Genomic DNA, 24,740 nt, shown 5'->3' on the forward strand with positions numbered 1-24,740 from the left:
GCCACTAATAACATAATCAAATTGAAGTTGCCTTGAGTTCAGCCTGTTCCCAAACAGAATAAATTACCCTCAGTATATATTTTCCCTGGGACTAACACACTAACCTGCTTTCAACCCATTTCCATTTTCTCACAACAAACATCCAGAGAAATTTGCTGGGAGAAATGGACAGCACACAGATTTCTCTGTGCAATTTCTCATTTACTCCCCCGAAAGCAGTACATGAAGGCTGCCTCTATTCTCTCCAAGCACTAACTAGTCTGACTCCTGGGAGTGGAAGAATTTTGTGCATCAACTTCGGTTTGGGAAAAAGAAAACAGCTGCCAAGAAGACGTCATATGGGAACTACCAATGTAATTAATGTTTTAAACACCACAGAGCTAAGAGCTCATGTGACACAGTGGAAATTTGTATTTATCTTGTATATTGTTTTTATTCTGATTTTTAGTGTTTATTTATGAGTGTTTTATTTGCATGGTTTTATTCTGTTTCTATTGCATGGTTTTTAGTGTTTTATGTGACATGGTTTTTATCCACTGTGGACTGGCTGCACATGGGACAAATTAGCTGATAGGGACCACCTGCTGAGGCAGGGGTGTGTCCAGAGGTGGCCCATCAGCTGTGTAAAGACCTTTTAAAAACAGGCTAGCTGGGCACTGAAGGAGAGAGGCCCCAGACTGGAAGGTTAATGCGAGATGGCCAGTGTGATGCTGCAACCAAGTCCTGACCTCATGGAACGGCAACAGTAAGAGACAACGCGTGTGATTGGCAGCAGGGCAGAGGTTTACCTCTGCCTGCATTTGTGAGTAGGGTCTCTACTGTTGTTTACTGGGTGCAGCTGGATTGGGAGAGGGTCACCATGGCCATGAGCCAGGGCCGCTTCTGGGACCATTGTTCTGGCCCCTATTTGTTATGTTGCAGGACACCGACGCAAGGGGAGCTGTGGCGGTGGTCGCATCATGGATTCGGGTGCAGAACGCAAGCTGGGCTGGGAAGTGATGGGCCAGCGGAAGGACAAGAAGATGGGTGGCTCTTTCTTGTCTGCTGAAGACTGGGCTGGCGTGGACTCTGCTCTAAAGGAGGAATTCCTGGCCTGCTGATGGACCCATAATGAACATGTGGCCTAATTATAGCAGGGGGGTTTTAGTGAATGTAGAAAATGGTAGTTTTACGGGTTTTAGAATTGTTTTTAGTAGAGAGCAAACATTTTATTATGTACATTTTAAGGGTGTTTTTATTTGTGCTCCCTGGCCTAGTAATAAACTGTTTCTGATCAGACCTGCTTCCTCTCTGTGCCCGTGGTATCTGACTCGCTTGCTCCCCCTTGTATTTTAAAGAATCTTTCTTTTTAGCGTGACATTCTGGCGCGACCGCTTTAGTGTCCGCCGCGCGCTACACTCATATGTATTTCGCTTAAAAGCCACAGAGGGAAGTGTGACTTCTAATGTATAACCAAAAGTCTAATAAGCAAACAATGTTACACATTTGAATTAGAATATTTGCTTATTTTATGGAATGTTGTTTTTAAGTGTCTGTACAGTATCTTACTGTATATGCAAATATACATCATGCTGCATAACAAAAAATATATATAAATGATGGGTAAATGATGCTTATATGCTTTTAAAATAGAAGACAATCATACGCCCTGCATGTGCAGACAGTCTAAAAAAAAAAAAATTAATGATTCAATACCAGGTTAATATAATGCTGCGAGAACCTGTGTCCAATCACAATTCAGAGCGAGGCATCGAAAGCAGGACAGACTGAGGCTCCTGCCTTCTTCCAATGAGAGGAGCCCAGCTTCGTTTCCGTGCAGTTCGGCCCCTCCCTGCGATGATGTAATGTGATGAATATTGAAACAGGTTGCTCGGTGGTCGGGAGGCGCTCGAGTCAGCATCTCTTCTGCATCCCCATCATCACTACCCTTTAGCATCCGACAAAAAGAAGAAGAAGAAGAAAATTCCCAGAAAAGGTAAGAGATGGATTTGAAAGTGCATAATTTCCACGTGGCGATACCTTTTTTCTTTGAGTACTCAGGCGTGTTTTAGATGAATGTGGGCAACAATAACCTGTATGAAGGGCAAATGTCTGACTGTATTCCACATTATGTTCTCAGGCAGGCCTCCAAGGTGGGATGATTTACACTTGCTGCTGCTGTTTGTTTGTAGAAGACACATCAGGCAATACATGAGCCCGTATGAGCAGTTTTTTCCCCTCAGTTTGGACTGATTTAGTATTCTTTGGTTTTTCGGCGCTAAATAGGAGACTGTGAGGCAGCCAGTCGATTCCTGGTCCATTTAAAACTGAAGCAACAAAGAGAGAAAAAAGCATGAACAATGCCAGCTGTGTAATAGCTTAAAAAGGGCGTTTTTCTTTTATTGCCTCTGACACTTTTGTCGCTCATCTTCCATTCAAGTAATGAGTCAGCGGGCATGTTGGAAACGAAGAGTAAGATGATGGCTGACAGGAAACAGCTATCTCCGGATGAGTGTGAGAGTGGTTCTTAGTGATCCATCACGAGGCTGGATCGCCCTTTGTTTCTTTCAGGGCGCTCGGGGATCAGATCAGGGGCCACTCTGAACCGGCTGTTTGTCAACTGAGCAAGTAGCGCTGCTTAATTGGCTGGCTGCTGTCTAAGGTTTAATAGCCAATGACAATAGGTTACATTAACCTCGCAATCTCTCTCTTTTTCTCTCTCGCCCACTTCCCACCCGTTGGGTGCGTGTGATGTAAATGTGGATTGTCTTATTACCCGGCCGAGCTGCAGCTGATCTCAAACACATCTCATCTAACAGGGTCTGTATGACTGACTGCTTAATCAGTGGTGCTCACAACACAACTACTGGCAGCTTTCCTCTGGCAATGGTGTAACCTAATTAGCCTTGCCTATACACGGTGATCCGTGGTGCCTCCCGGTGAATCTCTGCCAGTTCCCCCCAAATTTTATATATTTTTTCCCGCAGGCTTTACTCCAAGAGGCAAATTATTTGATCGACCTGTAGAGCGTCGTTCTTCAGCCTACATCCTCTCTATTTTTTATGTCTAAAAAGTCAATTGTCCCCCAGGTACAAGGATACTGGTAAAGGGGATGGATGTTGTTGATGATGAGCTGATCCTCTGACACCATGATGAACCCATCATCTGCCGAGTCGCCGCGGCAGCCAGACAATAGCAGCCGGAAGCAGCAGCAGCAGCGATCGTCGTCTCCGGCTGGGCTAAAAGACGCTGCTTCTAAAACTACGCAGAAGGGCAGCAACCCGTCAAAGCCCATCACATCAAAACAGGGTGGAGGAGGAGGAGGGGGAGGAAGAAGTAGCCGAGGTCATTCTCCAGTCTCCACGGGCAGGGAGCGGCAGGCCGGAAGCGCTCCTGCCACCAGAGGCGCGGCTGCTGTCCAGCCTGCTGGTGCTGAAAATCCGACGCAGAGCAGGCCCGCGGCGGCGGCGGCAGACAGAGGAGCCGTCCAACCAGCAGAAGACGCTTCCTTGTCCTCCAGAGCTGATCAGAACCGCGTTGTCTCCGACCAACCCTGCGCATCCAAATCCCCCAAACTGAGGAGCAAAAATCCGAGGGGAGGGGAGGCAACTAGCAACAAAAAGAGCTCGAAAGGCACAGTGGGCTGCGGACCCGGCTTCTGGAAGGAGGGATGCTTGCAGTCCGAGCTAATACAGTTTCACTTGAATAAGAGTTTAGGAAAGAAAGGGACAAAGATGCAGGCGAAATCAGCATCTCCGCCGGGCTCTGAGCCCGAGCTGTCCCCCGAGCGCGACAGTTCGCAGGTGGCTGCGCAGCCAGACCAGAAACTACATGAAGAGCTGGAGAGACTGGAGGATGAAAACGAGGATTTGAAGGTAATGCAATTCTACGCCAGGGTTTAAATTTTCTTAAATAATAGGCCATGGTTTTTCTATTCTTCTTCTTTTTTCTTTTGGCGTGTTCAACAGTCGCACTTGTTGTATTTGCACGCTTACTGCATGATCACCGCTGCTGTAGTGCTGCTGAAAACTACATATTTATGGAAGTGTCAAATTTACCGAACAGATGCTGGATTCGATTATTTCATCACGCATTTCATTTCCACGTTTTATTAGAATGAAATCGAGGAGATGCGGGCAGAGATGGATGAGATGCGGGATACCTTCTATGAAGAAGACGCATGCCAACTGCAGGACATGCGCAGAGAGCTGGAGAGAGCCAACAAGAACTGTCGGATTCTCCAGTACAGACTAAAGAAGGCTGAGAGAAAGAGGCTCAGGATCACAGAAAGTGGCCAAGTGGATGGCGAGCTGCTTAGAAGTCTGGAGCAAGACCTGAAAGTGAGTCTTTGGATGTCCCATCATCCTCATTATCATCATCTAAATTAACGATCAAAACAATGACTGGACCTCCCTCCTCTTTTTAATTTCCTATATGCTTTTTTTCTTTATTCTGTCTTGACTCCTCTCCCAGGTGGCAAAGGATGTGTCTGTGCGCTTGCACCATGAGCTGGAAAATGTGGAGGAGAAGAGGACAAAGACAGAGGAGGAGAATGAGAAGCTTAGGCAGCAGCTGATAGAGGTGGAGGTCACCAAACAGGCCCTGCAAAATGAAATGGAGAAGGCCAAAGAGGTGAGAGGCTGAAGCCAGTGTGTCTTCATTTGTTTGACTATCTGTGACAGTTACACAATGCAAATTGTTACCTGAACCAAATGTTAGACTATAAGATGCCATTTGAATATCACTGGAGAAAATGTGAAGGTGAGGTTGAAGAACAGGGTTCAAGAGCAGATCAGGCAGTAATTCTTAATATACTTTCAGAGTTTTTCCACAGTTTTCCAATGCTCCAGATTAAAATGAGCTAAAATGTAAGTAAAATAATCCCAAAACAAAAACAGAAAAACCTGCTTTGGGTACTCTGGGTTTATAGCAATATAACAGCCAGGTTCGTTGTCAGTGCAGCAGCTCTACTACCCTGCAGTAAAATTACATATTTAGGACAAAATGTCTTTCTTATGATGTGATGTGTAAGAAATATTTATATTCACAAACCAGTTGTTTTTGGGTGTTTTTCTTCAAGGCTTTAAAATAACAACTGCACAGACAGCAGCGTGCTTTGAATTTGAATATCTTACCAGAAACATTCTGGAGGGCGAGTTTAAGCAGTCCTCTTTTTCCATTAGTGAGTGTTCAGTGTTCCATAAATCTGGATGATATCACTGCCCTCAGTAAGAAAACGCCAAGCTGCCGCTGATGGTGATGTAACCACTGTTTCCCCGCAGCTCTCACTCAAAAGAAAAGGCAGTAAGGACGGGCAGAAAGCAGACAGAAAGACTCCACAGACCCCAACAGAGGTGAGTCAGCAATTTATAAGCTTATAAAGGTATAACCTTTGGCTGATATGTTTAATAAAGAGGTTATTTTTCCTGTGTAAATCTCCAAATGAAAAATAAATGTGATAGACTGGCTGGAGAGTCATATTTCATAGTGAGTAAAAGTAACATGGAGTAACATCAAACCTGGATCTTGGGTGTAAATTTTTAAGCAGGCTACCAAAGTCATGAGAACACCAGAGAAGCTATATTGCTACTGTATTGTCTCTGGTTTGTCTATGAGACTAAAATACAGAGAACTTAAAGAATGGGCAAAATACTTAAGACGTACTTTATTTATCTCAAAAGTTGGTAAGTTACTGAATGAAATAAATGTTCCATCTGTTCACAGGAAGAAAATGAAGATCTGAAATGCCAGCTAGCTTTCATCAAAGAGGAAGCCATCTTGATGAGGAAAAAGATGGCAAAGATCGACAAAGAGAAGGACCGACTTGAGCAGGAGCTCCAGAAGTATCGGTCCTTTTATGGGGATGTGGACAGCCCTCTGCCTAAAGGTGAGGCTGGAGGGCCTCCCACCACTCGTGAATCTGAGCTGAAGCTCCGTTTACGCCTTGTGGAGGAGGAAGCAAACATCTTGGGGCGAAAGATTGTGGAGCTCGAGGTGGAGAACAGAGGGCTGAAGGCTGAGCTGGATGACATGAGGGAGGACAGGTACTTGGCACTCATTCATCAGAATCCTGATGAGTCAACCGGCAGCTTAGTGGAATGACATGATAGCTGTTATGAAAAGAAAAACTGGGGACTGGGGAACATTAAATATGTAAATTCTGACAAAGATAGTTATTGAAATTATTTCAAGTTTGAATATGCAGAAGCTGGAAGAGTAAAAGCACCCGACGTCCTCATTAACACTGCTCGTCTGCTCTTTACCCCCTAGTCTGGCAGCAGCTGGAGTGGATGGCTCTAGCAGTGGAGGTCAACAGAGCAGAGAGCAGGGTGAGGCTCTCTCAGAGCTCAGGCAGCAGCTTCAGCTGGTGGAAGACGAGGCCGAACTTCTCCGCAGGAATCTAGCAGATGTGGAAGAAGAGAACAAAAAGGTAAAAAATATATATATACAGTGGGGCAAAAAAGTATTTAGTCAGCCACCGATTGTGCAAGTTCCCCCACCTAAAATGATGACAGAGGTCAGTAATTTGCACCAGAGGTACACTTCAACTGTGAGAGACAGAATGTGAAAAAAAAATCCATGAATTCACATGGTAGGATTTGTAAAGAATTTATTCGTAAATCAGGGTGGAAAATAAGTATTTGGTCAATAACAAAAATACAACTCAATACTTTGTAACATAACCTTTGTTGGCAATAACAGAGGTCAAACGTTTACTATAGGTCTTTACCAGGTTTGCACACACAGTAGCTGGTATTTTGGCCCATTCCTCCATGCAGATCTTCTCGAGAGCAGTGATGTTTTGGGGCTGTCGCCGAGCAACACGGACTTTCAACTCCCGCCACAGATTTTCTATGGGGTTGAGGTCTGGAGACTGGCTAGGCCACTCCAGGACTTTCAAATGCTTCTTACGGAGCCACTCCTTTGTTGCCCGGGCGGTGTGTTTTGGATCATTGTCATGTTGGAAGACCCAGCCTCGTTTCATCTTCAAAGTTCTCACTGATGGAAGGAGGTTTTAGCTCAAAATCTCACGATACATGGCCCCATTCATTCTGTCCTTAACACGGATCAGTCGTCCTGTCCCCTTGGCAGAAAAACAGCCCCATAGCATGATGTTTCCACCCCCATGCTTCACAGTAGGTATGGTGTTCTTGGGATGCAACTCAGTATTCTTCTTCCTCCAAACACGACGAGTTGAGTTTATACCAAAAAGTTCTACTTTGGTTTCATCTGACCACATGACATTCTCCCAATCCTCTGCTGTATCATCCATGTGCTCTCTGGCAAACTTCAGACGGGCCTGGACATGCGCTGGCTTCAGCAGCGGAACACGTCTGGCACTGCGGGATTTGATTCCCTGCCGTTGTAGTGTGTTACTGATGGTGACCTTTGTTACTTTGGTCCCAGCTCTCTGCAGGTCATTCACCAGGTCCCCCCGTGTGGTTCTGGGATCTTTGCTCACCGTTCTCATGATCATTTTGACCCCACGGGATGAGATCTTGCGTGGAGCCCCAGATCGAGGGAGATTATCAGTGGTCTTGTATGTCTTCCATTTTCTGATGATTGCTCCCACAGTTGATTTTTTTCACACCAAGCTGCTTGCCTATTGTAGATTCACTCTTCCCAGTCTGGTGCAGGTCTACAATACTTTTCCTGGTGTCCTTCGAAAGCTCTTTGGTCTTGGCCATGGCGGAGTTTGGAGTCTGACTTTTTGAGGCTGTGGACGGGTGTCTTTTATACAGATGATGAGTTCAAACAGGTGCCATTCATACAGGTAACGAGTGGGGGACAGAAAAGCTTCTTACAGAAGACGTTACAGGTCTGTGAGAGCCAGAGATTTTCCTTGTTTGAGGTGACCAAATACTTATTTTCCACCCTGATTTACGAATAAATTCTTTACAAATCCTACCATGTGGATTCATGGATTTTTTTTTCACATTCTGTCTCTCACAGTTGAAGTGTACCTCTGGTGCAAATTACTGACCTCTGTCATCATTTTAAGTGGAGGAACTTGCACAATCGGTGGCTGACTAAATACTTTTTTGCCCCACTGTGTATATATATCTTGTAAAAAAAAAAATCTACAAAAAAATTGAAACATTTCTGCAACATCAAAAACAAACAAACATTTTTTTGCAGTAACTGCGAAAAATGTAAATATTAAAAAAATAAAAATGCTGACAGCTTTCTAGCACCAATTTTCAGGAAAATTGCAACAAACTAGATCTAGTACTTGACATTTTTAATTTTAGCAACATAAGATGGCAAGTGTTTCCTTGTTTTTCTTTTGGGTAAATGACTCTGATTGATGCTAAACACACATCAGGATAACACTGAGTTTCCTCTTCAGGTGACAAGTGAGCTCAATAAACTTAAATACAAGGCTGGGTCCCACGAACCTGGATCAAGACACGGAGGAGGTTTGTATGTTTTTTAATATTCTAAATGCCTGTCATTGATGTTGTAGCAGGAGTCAAGCAACTGCACTGCAAGTAAAGAGGCATCTCTTCTTTTTAAGCTTATTAAATGTGAACCAGGTGAAAAAAAATGTGAAAAAAAAACCCTCCAGGAGCTGCACATTCAACCCTAATTTGAACTAATGCTCCATTTTCCATTGTTGCATTATTTCAACCCCAGGAGGAGCTGACCCTGCTAAAGTGGAGGCTCTCCAGGAGGAACTGAAAGCAGCGCGTCTGCAGATCAACGAACTGAGTGGCAAAGTTATGCAGCTCCAGTACGAGAACCGCGTGTTGCTCTCCAACATGCAGCGCTACGACCTGGCCTCTCACCTGGGCATCCGTGGCAGCCCTCGCGACAGCGATGCAGAGAGTGACGGAGGGCGGGACGATGACACACCTTCAGCCTCGGCTTCCTCCCCTCGCCTCCTCCCGCCACATCGCAAACGCGAGGGCCCAATTGGAGGAGAGAGTGACTCAGACGAGGTGAGAAACATCCGCTGCCTCACCCCGACGCGCTCTCTTTACTCACCTGTAGATAGTCGTTTTTTATCCAGAAGCCTGAAGGACCGGCAGCAGATGATAGACATCCGCATCGAGGCGGAGAGGCTGGGTCGGACCATTGACAGGCTCATCACTGACACCAGCACTATCATTTCTGAGGCCCGAGTATATGTCACCAATGGGGAGCTGTTTGCTAGGTTGGATGAGGATGAGGAAGGTGGCAGGTAATTGTTACATGAAAAAACTATCACAGTTTTGTGTGATCACTACACTGTCGTAGTCTCCTCCAAATTTACCTGATTTTGAAAGTCCAAACTTGTTCTTCCTCAGGATCAGAGAGCACGAGCTGCTGTATCGTATCAACGCACAGATGAAAGCCTTCAGGAAAGAGCTGCAGAGCTTCATAGACCGCCTGGATGTCCCCAAGCAGGACGACAAACAGGCAGAGGAGCCACTTTCTGTAAGCTGATAAAAACAAGAGTGACTGTCACATTTCCCCCCCACACTTTTCTTCTTCTAATGCTCATCATTCTTCTCTTCACTCCCATTTTTCCTTCAACTGCCATCGCTCCAGATGTTTCAGCCCATCATTTTGCTGATCCTCATTCTTGTTCTGTTTTCCTCACTGTCTTATGCCACCATTTTTAAACTGGTATTTCTTTTCACCCTGTTCTTTGTACTGTAGAGCACACTTTCTGTATCACATTATGTTTATTTTTTATTGCTTCTTTTTTTAAAACATATTCATTTATTTCACTTTTTGTTATGTTGAACACATTACATAAGGTCACACAAGGTACAGTTTTTTTCATTTTCCAAGTATGACCCACTCATCTGTTCAGCTGCTTTCAACATTCCCTGGAGACCACACACCTAGAAGCGACAGTGGAGTTTTAGGTGAGTATGTCATTCAATTTTTCCTACTGTGAAAACCTGTGATAGAATTCCCTTCACAGGTCAATCTAGGTTTAAGATGATTCTTTGAATCAGAAAGAAAAGCTGTCTGAAAATACCTGTGAGGGGAAAAGTTTGTGCCTTATTTATGTGACTACAGGAATAAACACACATCTTTTATGAATACTCTGTCAAGTCTGTGAAAATGCACATAGGCCTACACACACTCAAGCACCCTCCCACAATAACACTGACACTCATACTGTAGGACTACATCTCCTGCAAGTTCTTCTTCTTAGGCAGCTGTGCTGAGTCACCACCAAATGTCAGCCGAATGTACAACAGATCATCCACACAGTCACGGGAAGCATAACAGGAGCACTGTCATTTTACCTGCATTAGTGTTGCACTGAGAATCTTACAAAATGCCTCTGGGTGAGTCTGCAAAAGCATACCGTTGGTGAATCTGTTTATCCAGCGGACCTGACCACCAGGACGGGGGCGGAACCGGTCTACTGCTTTCATCCCACCGGTGGGATGTTTTACGTCACATATTAGGGCCAGCTGTGGAGGGAGAGAGGAGGAGAGACGGTGAGGGAAAGGGAGAGAGAGAAAAGGGGGATTTTATTCCAGTTAATGAAAGCATAAATTCAGCGGTAGCCTCTCGCTCTCCGATCTTTTTTAACTGAACCGCCGCATTCCAGTTACTTCAGCCAATTTTGCTGGCTGAAATGAAATGTGTATGTTTGGGGGATGAGGACATTCACTGCAACACTCGGGATTATCAGAGGAAAAACAGGTAAGAGCGCAGTGTTTGGTTAAGCTGCACGTGCTTCGTATTTTTGCGCGTGAACATAGCATACTAACACAAACGCTATGTAGTGCATGTAAATGTAAGCCGCTACTGTTATTTCGCCTGCTAATTACAACGTTAATAATAAAAGCAGCACGAGTTAACCCACGTTTTACAGGCCTGAAGTTACAGACAAGGCTAGAGTCACAGTGGTGGCTCTGAGGATGAATACAAACACACCCTTCGTCGCTTTCCTCGTGATAGTCACCCCCTCTCATGCTAAGACAGCGGATGAGAAATGGCTAAGAGAGAAGAGATGGCAGGCTTTGTTTACTGGGGAGGTAAGTTTCTTTTGCAGGAGTTTGAGATACCGTGTGTTAGTATTACGCTAACAAAAAAAAAAGTTTCAAAAAAAAGAAAGAAAGAAAAAATGTGCGCCGTTTCTAAAGAGTAAAGATTAGCTGTTTTTAGCTAACAGTGAGGTGATTTGTTGCCATGGGTACAACACAAGGTGGCACCTCTTGCGACGTAATTAGAGGAGCCCGGTGTAGATTAGAGCATCTCTTTTACTCCTTAATACCCCTGCAGGCGCCGTTCAGCTATTTGGCTTTAAGGGTATAAACTCATGGTTACAGGGGGTAAAAATACTCCGCAGCTCTTACATCAGTGCACTCCACGATATATTTTTGGGAGCTTCTCCCATTCGCCTCAGAGTGGTTACTGGGTGTCTTGTCATTGCTTGCTCTGGATTGTCGCCTACAACGTCTCTGTGTGTGGGGCAGAGACGCGGCACGGAGCTGAGCGTCCCGGGATGTATTTTTTTATTTTTATTTTTTTAAACATGTGAAATTAAAAACAGCGCAGGTTTAGGACACAGCAGAAAACCTGCAATTTATTTAAAAGAGAGAGCGAGAGAAAATACCGTAGGGATTTGCTGCAGAATGAGGGCTTAACTTCACCCCAGTGAAGATATGGAAGGGACTCGAGCGTCCTGCGTGAGCGCTGCTGTGACTGCTCACCCGAGCGCTGCTGTTTGGCCGACGTGGGATTTGATCGGCTTTGGATAACTTTTTCTGCCACTGGTCACCACTTGAAAAGCAGCTGGAGTTTACGAGAAAGCATGCCGAACTATTTGAAAAATGTTTCCTACGTATCCCATACGGAGAATCGATGGATCTACTTAAAGATTTGCTTTGTGATAGTACTCTAACAATCGATCCAGTCAGGTTATTGTTTTAATGTGTTCTTTTAATGCACTTAAGAAATGTGGAGCGCTTTTGTGAACGGCGCGGGGCTGCACAGTGGGGGCGGTGCTGGCGGGGGATACGTCCCTTCTCAGGGATGGGAGTTTGTCCCGTGCTCCAGGATGGAGAAGACAGACAGAGGCAAGGGAAAAAATCGCAACCCGTTGAGGAGGATCTCTTCCCCACCCACGGTCTTCAGTCAGATCTACGACACGCAGCTCGGTGCTTCCCCCGCAGGTGTAGAGGGTGAAGCGGGGTCCCAGCTTGAGATTCACAGGGGGCAAATGTGGCCAGGTCCAGAACCCCAGCAGCAGCAGCAGCGGGAAGCCCAGCATACACGGCTAAAAAAGAAATTTGAGGATCTAAAAAAGCGACACATACATGACAAAGAAGAATGGATGCGCCAGAAGGAGTCATTGTTGAGAGAAGTGGCTGACATACAAGTAATTGAGAACATTACCACTCGTCTGTCAGCTATACTAAAATATAAATATTTTGTCAGTAGCACACAACTATAAATTGGTGTATTTAATGTTTAATGTTCTTAGATTATTCTTTGGAGTGAAATTGAACGTTTAATCTTTTGTTTGTGTAACCAGCTGTCTATTATCAAACATCCGTCCTCTTCTGAGTTCTTCTGTGATTGTAAAGAAAAAAAATTGGTTTCCTGCAGGGAGGGGAGAACAGGAGGATTCTGTTGGACCTGAAGACGGTTTTAGAAGAAGTGCAGGTGGAGGTGAAGAGAGAAGAAGAGAAGAGAACAGAGCTTCAGTTGCAGTATACCAGAGACAGATGTGCATGGGAGCTGGAGAAAGCTGAACTTAAATGCAGGATTGCACAGGTAAGTGAGGGATGATGGTGACTTTATTTTTAATATATATGTACACACACAGACACATCTTATTTTAATAATTGCATATTTTCTTGTGTTTGCGCATGGCTGGCATTCATTGTGGTGTAAATTGGACTTGCTGCCAATATGGCAGGGTGATAAGTCACAGTGGCTTCTGTCCAACTCAAGCCTCAGCTCCGACAAAAGATTTGCATGGAGGAGACAAACTTAGTTTTCCCACCGAGCCAGAAACCAACACCAAACTTTGCTTTCAACTGCTGGCTCTGGGAAAATGAAACATTAGCCTGTTTTGGCAATGGATAGCTATTGTTAAACGTGGTGAAAAAGGACAGAAACTACTTGAAGTTAAGTTTGCATACCAGTGCCATGCTGTGTTGGGCACTGTATGGATCACTTGAATGACCATTCACAGCTATTCTTCAAAGCAGTGTGGCTTTAGGGATTTAGCATTTTTTTCTGGTTATATCAGAAAATGGATTTATTTGGCTGCTTTAATGCCTAAATCTTATGAGACTTGTTCTTCCTTTGTAGATCAAAAGAAAGGATACTCTGTTAATATTAAGACTTAACTGCACGCTGACTGCTTTGTATGTCTCTTTGCTCGTTGGAGCTGTAGTTTCTCTGTGATGTTGTGATGGCAGCAGCTTTATCTGCTAGATGAGCCCCATATCATTCCTATCACAGACTTTAAACTGATTGATCTCCTTCTGAGTGAAGTCATGAATCTCCTAAATTCTATAACATGGTGATAGAAATTAAGGGGTTGCTGCAATGATACTGCTGAGAAGTAATAACACTAGAATTAAACTAAGTTCCAGGGATTTGTCAGATCACACACATTGGTTTAACTATCATAATGTAGCTTTTCTGTATGTGAGTAGAGAGCAGACTGTGACTTCTCAGCTCTTCTCTTTGTCCCCCAGGGCCTTTTCACAGTGTGGTTGAAAAATAGCCAAATAAAAACGGACATTTACTGTTCTGCTTTGTGTCCGTAAAGCTCAGTGAACCAGTGTGAGAAAGACAATTCAGTTTCTGCAGAGCATACCATGATACCAGAGAAACACACACTGATGTTTTCACCAAGATGCTGTAAATGTACTGTATTAGAGACTGTTACCTGCCACCTGAGAGCTTTTTTTTTTTTGGCACAGGTGTCTGTCAGTGTCTGTCCTTGGTATATGTTTGCAAAGGCCTCATAGTAGTTTGTGCCATAGTGTTTTGTGTTTGTGTCAAATGAGAGTATTTAGAATGTTGCCTCTCATGCACACTCACAGTTTTCTGTATGGATTGCACAAACAGACAAAAGTGAAATGTGACATGCTGAGTAAGATTTACTCCATTGTAGTTGTTTGTCTTGATGCCACATCCTGCCACAGTTTAGGTTTTTGGGCACAAAAGCATAAACTGTTTACCAAGAGTAAAAATAAGGCCGCTCTTAAAGATCCAAATCCAAACTATTTACAGCAGAGAACTCTACTAACTGACTTGCAGACTTGTAATTACCTTGCATATCAAATAGGGGTGGGGGTCTATTGTTTGTTTCACTCTTTTCAATTCTGTGTGAACTACTGAACTAAACAAATGTTCGTTGTCTGTGAAACACCTCATAAAGGTTGACAAGAATGAATGCAAATCAATGAGTGGAAGTCAGCCGCACGAACTGGGTGCAGCTTCATTTCACTTTGAAGTGATATGTGAACAATTTCAGCATGGGTGACAAACTCCTCTGTCATTTTCAACATGTTGGTTTCACTGTGCCAGAAGCAGAAGTATCAGTTTTTTTTAGTGAGACAAAGCAAACACATGGTGTACTATGATGGCCAGAAATCGCTAGGGCGCTTTGAATGTGACCTTTGATCACGTTGATGACAATCTATAATAGTAATGAAATGAAGAATATTTATACATGTCACTCTGTGCATGTATGTTTTAAAAACTGCCGTTAAATGCATTCGACTGAGTCATAAAGTTAAAGTGGTATCAACTGAGCTCTTTAGTACAGTATCCTGCTAGCTGAACAGCTAGATGCTGTTTATTTATTAGTGCAGTTTAAGGAGACCTTTTGAAAGCAGTATCAGACTTTAATTTATTCTCTTGTGGTCGTTTTGTAGGTGGTGAATCATAAAGAAGCTGCGAGATTTAGCCATATGAGTCGTTTTTTTAAAGTTTGGCTTCACTGATATGTTTTGTAGATTAATTGCTGTACCAGAGATTATGGGCTTCAAGCCAAAGTGAGTCAAATAAAAGGCTGCAGTATTTTATCAGCAGTTGTATGTTTGTGCTCATATATTCATATATTAAAGGCACATCATTTTCTTTGGTGGGCTTTTGTATTTTGTAACTGCTATATGTTGTTTCCAGATACCAAAGAAGCATCCAGGGTCCCAGGCAGAGGTCTTAGCCCCGATATTTCCAGGCATATTTCCCTGCATGCCACTGATTTATGAATGCTGCTGGCAGCTAGGAGACATCTCATTCTGCTTTAGCAGCCAACGCTCCCTTCTCCCTTTACCCCAGCTCCCCGCCTCCCCTTGGAATGTAACATTGTACAAGCTGTGTGTTCGCTATTTATAGTGGGTCACCCTGGTGACACAGTTACCTTTATATACCCTGTGTGCCATACAGTGACTATCAGGGTGGCCAAGAGTAGTTGGAGGTTGTGTATCAAAACTGAATTTAAGGATGTGAATGAGTATGTTTCCTTGTGCTGGAAGAAATGCTGGTAATCTGCGTCTCTGTTTACATGTTCCTGCAGTATTTCCTTTATAAGACAGTTTGACTTCCTTTGTCAATCATTGAAAACTTTGCTTGGCTCTTTATTGTGACTCCAAGCATGTTATTTCTTTATTTTCACAACTTGTTTACATGTAGATGTTTAAATAGAGTGTGGACAGCACCCATCATCATCCATCTCTAATTGTGGAGAATTTTGAAAAGAGCTACAGGCAGATTGTGTTGACTTGTTTTCCTACTCCATAATTTGTTGATCCCAGGCCACAGGCAAAAATAACACCATGACCGAGGTTTTTGGTTTGTGTCTGCGGATGGACACTGAAATAACGCATTTGTGCAAGCTTATGCATTATCTCCCTCTTTCTAACAAACACTACATACAAACTCACACACGCACATGCACACACACCCAGGCACACTAATATACTGTATGCACAGGCGTTGTCCTGGGCTCTTTCCAGCACCAAAGCCTTTTTTTTAATTTTTTTTTATTTTTTACTAGCAACAAAAATGCACATTTGCCACGGAATGCACAGATCTGTGTACTGAAACACCCCCCTGTCCTTAGTTCTGTAAAAAAACACATTCTCTACATCAGATGGGTTTTCCCCAAAACTGCTATATTAAACTGAGGCCACCAGTGCTCTAGTGTTTGTTATTTTCAGGCTAAGTCAGTTTTCTCTTTCTATCCTTTTCTCTTACAGTTCATAGTTTTGTGAGATTTCTTTTCATACTCAGTAATTCGATAACATACTTTCAGTGTCCATGTTTGGCTGTTCAACAGGGAAAATCCCAGGGGAAATGCCCATCCTATCTTATTTAAAAAGGACCTTTATTTAATTAAAACAGAAAATTCAAATTGAATCCAATAAGATTGGCATATTAGTAATGTTTTCAATGCTATTTGCATTGAAAGGAATCATGGTTGTATTCTTATTTGTGTTAAAAAACCATCTTAACACAAATAACTGGATTACCAGACTGTCATTTGACTGAGGTCACATCTGCAGACATATTTTCCTGTGTGTGAAAATGCCATATCCTGCACTGTATCCTGTGCTTGTTAAGTACCATAGAAAAGAAAGTTGAACCCTGAACCTATGAACCTGTGTGTGGGTTCTTACAGGATATTTTCAGTATTCAGTTTTTTTGTCTTTCTCTCTCTTCCTACTTGTGAACCCACTCACACTTATCCCCATGGTGTATTATTCCCCCACTTCCTCCACCTTCTCTTCCTGCCCCTCCTTCATTCTCTTAATTCCACATTTAACATTTTCTCCTACTCCTGCCTTCATGTCTTGTCATCTGGCTTTCATCCTCTGGTTCTCCAATTGCAATTTATCCTTTATCACGACTGTTTTCTACAATGTCTCTCCCACTCTTTTTCTTTCTATCTCCCTTCTAACTTTTTTCCTCCTCCTCTGCAAACTGTGCACTCCCTGTCTGGTTCTTTCAGTTGGAGGGTAGAGAGGCTGCTGGATTGGTACGTGGAGGGGTCCAGTCAGCAGCAGGACCTTGCTCTTCAGCTTCACGGTGCACTCGAGAACAGCACGGTGAGACATTGACGACCTGCAGGGAGAGGGAAGAGCAGCAGAGGATCCTGGCAGATACATATTCTACGGCTATGGACCTGCGCAGCCGCGTAGAGCACAGCGAGAGGGACTGGTTGAGAGAGAAAGCTGAGCTGCTGGAAAGGTTTGACGTGGAGAGAAGGGAGTGGGAGAGCCAGCTGAAGGATATGCAGAAGAAAATAGAAGAGGTAAGATGCTCTTAGTGTGAAGGTATGTCTACATTTCATTAGATTTGTGGTTAAAGGTGAAAGTTGTCTTTACAGTCACAGTCAGGGAAATTTTGTTTTGCAGCACGTTTATATAACAGTAAACACAACAACAACAAAAGCTTATCACAGAAAAAGTGAAACATCCCACCAAGTATGCAAAAATTACAAACGTTGTATAGTAGTTGTTGAGTAGTAGTTAACTTAGCCACTTTTAATTGTCCATCCATAACAGGAAATTATATGATGTATGGCTTCATATAGCTGCTACAGTGTGTAACACTTCCCTCCTTCACATCCTGTTCACCATCAACTGTGTGAAAACATCCTCCCCGATCATTACAACGGAGTTTGAGGAAAGAAAGGCATTGGAAGAATTAGAGCGCTCTGTTAGTCCTCTGGACTCTGAGACAGGCGAGAGGCAGTGATTAGGACTGTCAGTGACCTGGTGTGCTGCAGTAATGAACTCCTCCATATGTAAACATCTATGTTAGACAAGTCTGCAGCAGTCAGAAAAATTACTGGTTTCTTATTTATATTTGGATAATAGAATGTGCTGATATGGTGCAATTGGTCCCACCTTGGTGTGAAGTTATTCACACTTTTCTAAAGTGCAAATTGACTAATTGAACACAAGTTTAGGAAATCCTTGATCTTTAATGTTTAGAAGTATACCTGTTTATGTGAGAACAGCAGAAAAGGTCATTGGTGCCTTACTTCTAACACTATTGGACATCTACAACAAGCACTGCATCTGCAGAAGTCTGGGCATTGCAAATGATCCCACTCATCTTTTGTGCAGTCTGTTTTCACTTATGCAGTCAGGGAAAAAGGTACAGGACCATTCGCTCAAGGGTCACGCTCCTGTTAAACAGTTTTTGCCCCTACATCAATCAGGCTGCTGAATTGAAACAATAGACTAGACATTACTAGCTGTTTACCATCCTGCTATTTTGCACTATACACATTTTTATTTTTGTTTAAATGTTGTTTTGTTTTTATGTAGTTTCATAAAGTTGAGAAATTAAACAAGTGGATTGAAATCTGACATGCCCAGAAAAGCAGATTAGTGTTTTATACCCAAGTAGTTGGACAGAGCAAAAGCACTGGAACAATTTGCTATGAAAAGAACATGTGGCTCTAATTTGCCCCCTTGAGACCAGAAAATTAGAGAGGAAAACAACAGAGGAATAAAGAAGGCTAAAGCGCAGTAGTCCCATCTAGACATTGCATGATGGGAAGGGAGCCTAGTCGGCATGAATTGCTTACTATTTTAAGATTTCCATGGTAGGAGGCCAAAGGTTATCCACTGTTATTTAAGAGAAGTCTTTGAATGTTATTTTCTTTAGTCTGCCGTGGTCTAAAAATGTTCATTAGCTATCTTGCCTGACTTCTCATCATTTAACGTGAAGTTATCATTATGCATAAGCAGTGGATCCAGAATTTTACTGTATAATCATATGGTGCCATTTATAGGCTTCGCACTGCTTGAGCCTTTCATGAACTGTTTTATCTGTTATATTTAATCTCATCCAAAGGTTGAGGTTGGAGTATGCTGTAGCACACTAGTCTGTTAAAAGATGCATTCTTGTCACTAAATTAATAATATCACTGGATAAAAAAAAATGTTATTACAGATATTATTTTTCAAAAATATTTTCATTCCAAATGATATATTTGCCTAGATTAATAACAATATTGCATTTCCTTCACTATTAGAAACCTGAAAGTCTGTCAACATAGCTGTGTAAATTCTGACCTCTATTTCCTCTTCCCATCTCTAGCTGTACTGTGAGGTGAGAACCAAGCGAGCAGGCCCTGGACTGGACAGTGGCAGACCGGATGTTCACAGTGATGCTGTGCATAGACTCAGCATCCGCTCCACCAGCACAGGGTCGAGTCTTCTCAGCGATAACTCCCACTCGGAGCCACTCAGCAGCAGCAGTCAGTCAGAACCAAACAGACATCCATCTTTACCTGGACTTTATCACAACAGAAGCATCAGTGTTGATGGTGGTTGCGGTAACAAAAACAGTCACCACTCCACCTGCTTCCAGAAAGACAGTCTGTGTGATTTTATTGTTGGTAATGAGTTCGCTCGGAGCCAGTATTCACAACCTAAGCTTGTGGATGTATTGAAATCTGCAGGGACTTGGCAGCAAAGCTCAGTCAGTGATAATAAGGAAGATGTGGATACAGCAGAGCTTGATGCTGATTATCACGGAGCCCCAGAATGTGGAGTTAAAAAGGAAAATGTTTGTAAAGGCAATGAGGAAAGAGGCCTGAGCGACGGCAGTGACAAGAAGACAAATACGATTGCTCTTAATGCTGTGAGGGTTTTATCTATTTTTTAATTTGCTATTAACTCTAACACTAGATATATTACATTATATTTATCACTGGTGGTGTTAAACAGTATACCCTTACTCTGCCCTGTACTTGTATTTTAGTCATCACTTGGTGACCTTTTGCAGATAATCCTCTTTATGTGACATACCACCAGCTCTAGGTTTTAGTGATAAAATACTCTGGCATTACACAATATTCATCTTGTCTCATTGTCTTTCTTTCTGCAACGTTTGTCTGTTTCAGGCTCTCAAAGAGATTGCCCGTGTAAGTGAGGAGCTTTGTAGTTACCAGGATGAGATCAGAAAGAAGAACGGAGATAAGAGGTAGATCCCTGTTTTTATGTTAACTCTCTGGCACCAGCATAGGAGTAGGATAATCTGTGTCTGCTGAAGCTCACCATGTACATAGTGTCAATGCCATGTGTGTTTTATTTCAAAGTGTAAATACATGACATTTCTCTTCAAACTTCAGATGTAAATTGTCTAGATTGATTTTGTAGAAAGATACTGGACTCAGTTTACACTTTGTTTGCTTTCAGGAATCGATCTGAATCTCTGTGCCCATCTCAGGAAAGTGACATACTCTTTGGCCATAACGAAACGCGCCTAGATGTGGATGAAGCTCCTTGTGACCTCAGCCAGATCTACGATGATCTCCTGGCCTTGGAGAGGGAAAATTGGATCACTTTGTCTCCAGGTAACACCTGGCAAGTAAAAAAAGGGCTGAGTGAATCCTGGACAACAAATAACACCGATCCAGATGGCTACACAAACACACAGACAAGCCATGGAGTGCACTCTGAAATGGATACAGCAGCCCCACCCATCCCTCCTCGGACCTCCTCCTGGAATCTGAGCACTCCCACCCATCCAGACACAGAACTGCACATCCCAGAATCTCCAATATCAACTGTGAAGAAGTGCCATAGTCCCTGCGCTTTAGTGGACAGAAAGTGTAGCAGCCCATCCATTGTCAGGAAGTTTGGGGCTATGCTACAAGAAAATGAAGGAAAAGTTTTTGTAGATGGTGTGGTAGCATCGTGCTCGGTGCCTGCTAACTCTAACTGTAATGTGGCCTGTTGCCATAACCGCTGGTCCTGTGATACAAGCAAGTTCACTAACAGTAAGTTGTCCACATATGGATCTGTGCAGAAAAGCTTCTCTGAATCCAACATACGGACTGCCAGGAAAGATCTGTGTTCAGATTACTGTCCAGGTGTTGGAAATTTAAAAGGTGCTGAGGCACAAACACCTCCAACTGTCAGAGAATTACCTGTAGAGTTGCTCCTGTCCTCACCTGTCAGCCCCAACCTTCAGGGATCCAGAAGAAACATAATGCTGGAACAAAAAACAGCTGAGTTCAACCGAACTTTATTTCAGGCAGAGATGGGCCGTGGGGTCGATGGAGAAGACAGTCTTAATGCAACGAATACCAGCTCAGTGGGTTTCCAACCGGTCCATACAGAATCTGATGTTTTACCTTCCAAAGAGACTAAGTTTGAGCCACATTTTACTGATGCAACCTCTAACATCATGGGTGTGCATCCTGAAGCAACTGTCTCAGAGTCTGCAATACAGAACCCTGAGGTCCAACCAAGATCAGTAAGATGCACCACTAAACCAGAGGAGGCTATTATAAAGCAAGAACCTCTTTCTGTATTTTCAACTGTTCCACCACAGGCTGTTCTTAGGGAAGCATCAGTACCCTCTCATAATCCTGCACACCATTGTGAGGTCAAGCACAAAGTTCGAACAGCAAGCAGTCCTTCGAAGAAAACACAACACAGAGGAGCAACAGAGGGTCTTTTTTCTGAACCGGTCTTGCCTGCAAGTACTCAGCCAGCTCAGCCTGTGGATGATTCCAGCTCTAAGAAAGAGAATCCCCATGGAGCAAAGGCTCAGTCAGTCAGAGCTGCTGTTTCACTCCAGCAGCTGTCTGCTGAGAACAAACAAAGACAGACGGCACAGCCAAGACATGTTTCAGGGTCTTCCTGCCAGTCTGACTCCTCCAGGCCTGGGCTTCGAATAATGAATGACCATCCGTGGAAACCCCTCACTCTTGCTGCATACCCGAGGCCTGAGGGATCCAGGTCCAACTATGGAGCAGTTGAAAGAATTCTAAAAAATTATGAAAGTGCAGCTCGGGCACAACTGAACCAACAGAACGAGATGCATTCTAACTCTAACCCATTCTTCAGTGCTGCACATGAGAAGAACGCCACAGAACTGGACATGCTGAATGTGAACCCTCTGCCTTTACCTCTTACTTTGAGACACACACAGAGTGCCCCAGTCATGCACCCCAGTCATGCACAGCTAAGCAGCCACAGTGCCAGTGGTGTGAAAGAGATACAGCTTGTAGTGCAGGTGGGTGGAGCTTGACAGAATTATGCACACTTGTATTAATGGAAATGCTTTTTTCATTCAGCAGATCTTCACAATGAAGATGTTAATATAAAGAGAGTTCACTTGAAGAAAGTCTGCAACTATGTATTTAAGTTTGAACAAAATCTATTTAAGTAACACTATATTTTTGGGGCCAGTTGGATGGACCAGGAAGTTGTACATTTTGTTCTGTTCCATTATGAAACACTAGGCAATTACCCTTGACTGAGGACAGCTCCAGTGGGAATGTTGTTTATTTCTGGTATGTGCTAAGAGACAGAGGCAGGCCAAAGCCTCCATTATAATCTGGGCATCTGGGCCATTCCATTGCTTAAAGGCTCTTAACAAAAGGAACTGGCAGTGTGGTATATAAAGTTTAAAAAAGGGAGGTCTGCTCACCCTCACTGGCTTGTCTTTCATCTTTCAATGGTTCTATAGTGGAAGTGTTTTTCTGGCCTTTGTGTTGAAATTACAGAAGTATCTGCAAGAAACCAGCTGACTAAATGCCCTTGGCAGATTGCAGAGTGGAGTGAGCTGAAGTGATTATGCTTCTTTCAAGTCATGCAAATGTTTAAGAAATTGTGCAAGTAATTATCAGCCAGTTTTATTTGACCTCGTGAAAAGAACGTAATTGGAGGCACAACTGAGGAGCACTACCCAAGATCATTCTGAAGTGCTTTTAAATCGGTTCAACTGCAGCATATGTAAGATATTCAGTTTCACTTTCCCCTCGACCACCATGTGTGACTTTTTCCACATAAAAATGCTTTATTTTAGTGTTCCTGTTTGAAATGTGCCTGTTGTTTTCCCTAGGGTCAAGAAGACAACTAATGGAACACATGACAGAATGTAAAGTATCTAAGTGTGTGAATTTGATTGAAGACAGGACGGTGTGATGATCCTAAATGTTAATTCATTTTTTTCCTCTCAGGAAAATGAAGAGCCTTCCTCCACCCACAAGAGCTTTTCAAGACCTGCCCGCCCAGCCAACCGTCGTCTCCCCTCGCGATGGGCCAGCCGCTCCCCCACTTCGTCCTCCTCCACCTCGTCCTCTCCCTCTACCACTCCTGTTGTGCCTCCATCCATTCCCCTTCAGAAGCTCTCCTCTTCTTTTACATACTCACATGCCTTTCACATTGAGACTATCATCATTTGATCTTCACTGTGTGACCGAACCAACCAGAAGCCTTGAATAATAACCTCTGAATTTTGAACCTTTGCTTTTTACTGTTGTATATAAAAATCCGGACTGCCTCTTAGCTACTCCAGACTAAGAAGTGCTTTAGTTGTGAGTTCATCAGCGAACTCTTAGAATGTATGGTATCCAGTGGAGCCTAATTGACCAAGAAAGGTAAGAAAGTGTCTGAAGCAGCTTCAGTAATTCAGCAGTACGCTTTGATTAATCTGCTAGGAATCATACCTTACATCCGACGTTGAATACATCACCTTCCAAGGAATAACACAGCCGGCGTGTCATTTATTTATATTAACCATCTGAAAGGATAATCTCTGCTCAGGTCTGGATTCTAGCTTTGACTAGTGTAGCCTTGCTAATCCATCAACAACAGACACTTCACTTCTCACTCTGATATATAAACTGTATTTACACATTGAAAGTGATGTTGATTCATGATAAAGTGGTTAAACTAAGTAAAATCCAAAAGAATGTGTTTACAATGTACTTTATTTTGTATTTTGCGTGCATCGTGTTTATGTGCTTTTTTAGCACAAAGTGTGATATTACATATACAACATGTAGCATCATGTTGACTTCAGAGATAAAGATGGTGGATTTTCTTTTAGCATTACTTTCTCCCAAACAAAAGTGTCAGTTTTCTGCCTTCTTGATCACTATCTTCAGTACATGCCTGGATTGTACCTTGCCTGTGACTAAAACACATTGCTTGTGGTTTTAATTTTTCTTTACTAAGCAAAAAGAACATTTACTTGATATCAACAGGTTAAATGTGAGTTTTTTTTTTATAACTTGGTACCAAAGGCTGATTTATTCAACATTTCCTCTTTTTTTTTTTTTTTTTTTTAATTAAATGCATTGTTTGTAATTACATTTCTTTTGTCCATCCACTTCTGATGTTTTCTAGAGTTTCTGTCAAAACTAATTCTTGAGCTCCTGCTTAATTGCATAACATGGCTAACAATGCATATGAAAGACGTAGAACAGCCTTTTTCTCTACTTTTCCTAATTCTGAATGGTCACATATCAGGACATTACTCAGCTGAGTAGTACAGTATTTTTGAGTCAAAGTGGTAAATCATGAAAGTGATGCCTTTGCTGTTCATTTTGTGTAATAAACATAAGGATTTTGCTTCTCTTTTCACATGACATGTCAAGAGTGTCTTTGTAATATACCTGTAATATATCTAGGATATGCTATATGTGCTTTTGTCATGCTCTGTTTGTTAGCGACGTTTCTCAAAATTGTTGACAGCTTAAATCGTGTTGTGAAAGCAACAGACCAACATAATACAATATGAGAGGCGTGTTATTATACAGTAGAATAGAAAAAATAATAAATTGACTAGTCCCATAAACAAACCCTTTTATTTGACCTATTTAATATGATAAATATGTATAAGCACGGTGGTTAGCACTGTTGCCGCACAGCAAGAAGGTCCTGAGTTCAATTCAACCATCAGGCCGGGGTCTTTCTGTGTGGAGTTTGCATGTTCTCCCCGTGTTTGCGTGGGTTTTCCCCGGGTACTCCGGTTTCCTCCCACAGTCCAAAGACATGCAGCTTGTGGGGGATAGGTTA

General features: G+C 42.9%; 1 protein-coding gene across 5 annotated transcripts; it reads left to right on the forward strand.

The window, feature by feature from the left end:
* Nucleotides 1-645: 645 nt before the first annotated feature.
* Nucleotides 646-24,510, forward strand: LOC308406539 (microtubule cross-linking factor 3-like). Of its 5 annotated transcripts, XM_080897617.1 has the most exons (13): nucleotides 646-1,975; nucleotides 3,069-3,854; nucleotides 4,095-4,319; nucleotides 4,453-4,611; nucleotides 5,262-5,333; nucleotides 5,704-6,023; nucleotides 6,250-6,409; nucleotides 8,330-8,399; nucleotides 8,617-9,163; nucleotides 9,270-9,399; nucleotides 9,782-9,836; nucleotides 12,544-12,711; nucleotides 16,913-17,050. In XM_080897617.1, exons 2-12 carry the CDS (start codon nucleotides 3,129-3,131, stop codon nucleotides 12,687-12,689), a joined length of 2,610 nt encoding a protein of 869 aa, XP_080753743.1. In that variant the 5' UTR covers nucleotides 646-1,975; nucleotides 3,069-3,128; the 3' UTR covers nucleotides 12,690-12,711; nucleotides 16,913-17,050. The 5 variants fall into 5 exon arrangements, 3 of the variants coding, with proteins under 3 accessions (XP_080753743.1, XP_080753742.1, XP_080753741.1); XR_013973564.1 differs by lacking the exon at nucleotides 16,913-17,050 and having other exon boundaries at nucleotides 9,514-9,836; nucleotides 12,544-12,637; XR_013973565.1 differs by lacking the exons at nucleotides 9,782-9,836; nucleotides 12,544-12,711; nucleotides 16,913-17,050 and having other exon boundaries at nucleotides 8,617-8,921; nucleotides 8,993-9,163.
* Nucleotides 24,511-24,740: the final 230 nt, after the last annotated feature.

Source organism: Rhamphochromis sp. 'chilingali' (genome assembly GCF_963969265.1).
Source record: "Rhamphochromis sp. 'chilingali' genome assembly, chromosome: 11".
Taxonomy (NCBI): domain Eukaryota; kingdom Metazoa; phylum Chordata; class Actinopteri; order Cichliformes; family Cichlidae; genus Rhamphochromis; species Rhamphochromis sp. 'chilingali'.

Excerpts from the sequence above, each read along its gene's own strand:
- LOC308406539 (XM_080897615.1), top strand. The coding sequence starts at position 11,891 with ATGTGGAGCGCTTTTGTGAACGGCGCGGGGCTGCACAGTGGGGGCGGT. Across the intron at positions 12,314-12,543 it reads GAGAAGTGGCTGACATACAA|GGAGGGGAGAACAGGAGGAT; the intron begins GTAATTGAGAAC and ends GGTTTCCTGCAG. Across the intron at positions 19,564-19,825 it reads ATACGATTGCTCTTAATGCT|GCTCTCAAAGAGATTGCCCG; the intron begins GTGAGGGTTTTA and ends TGTCTGTTTCAG.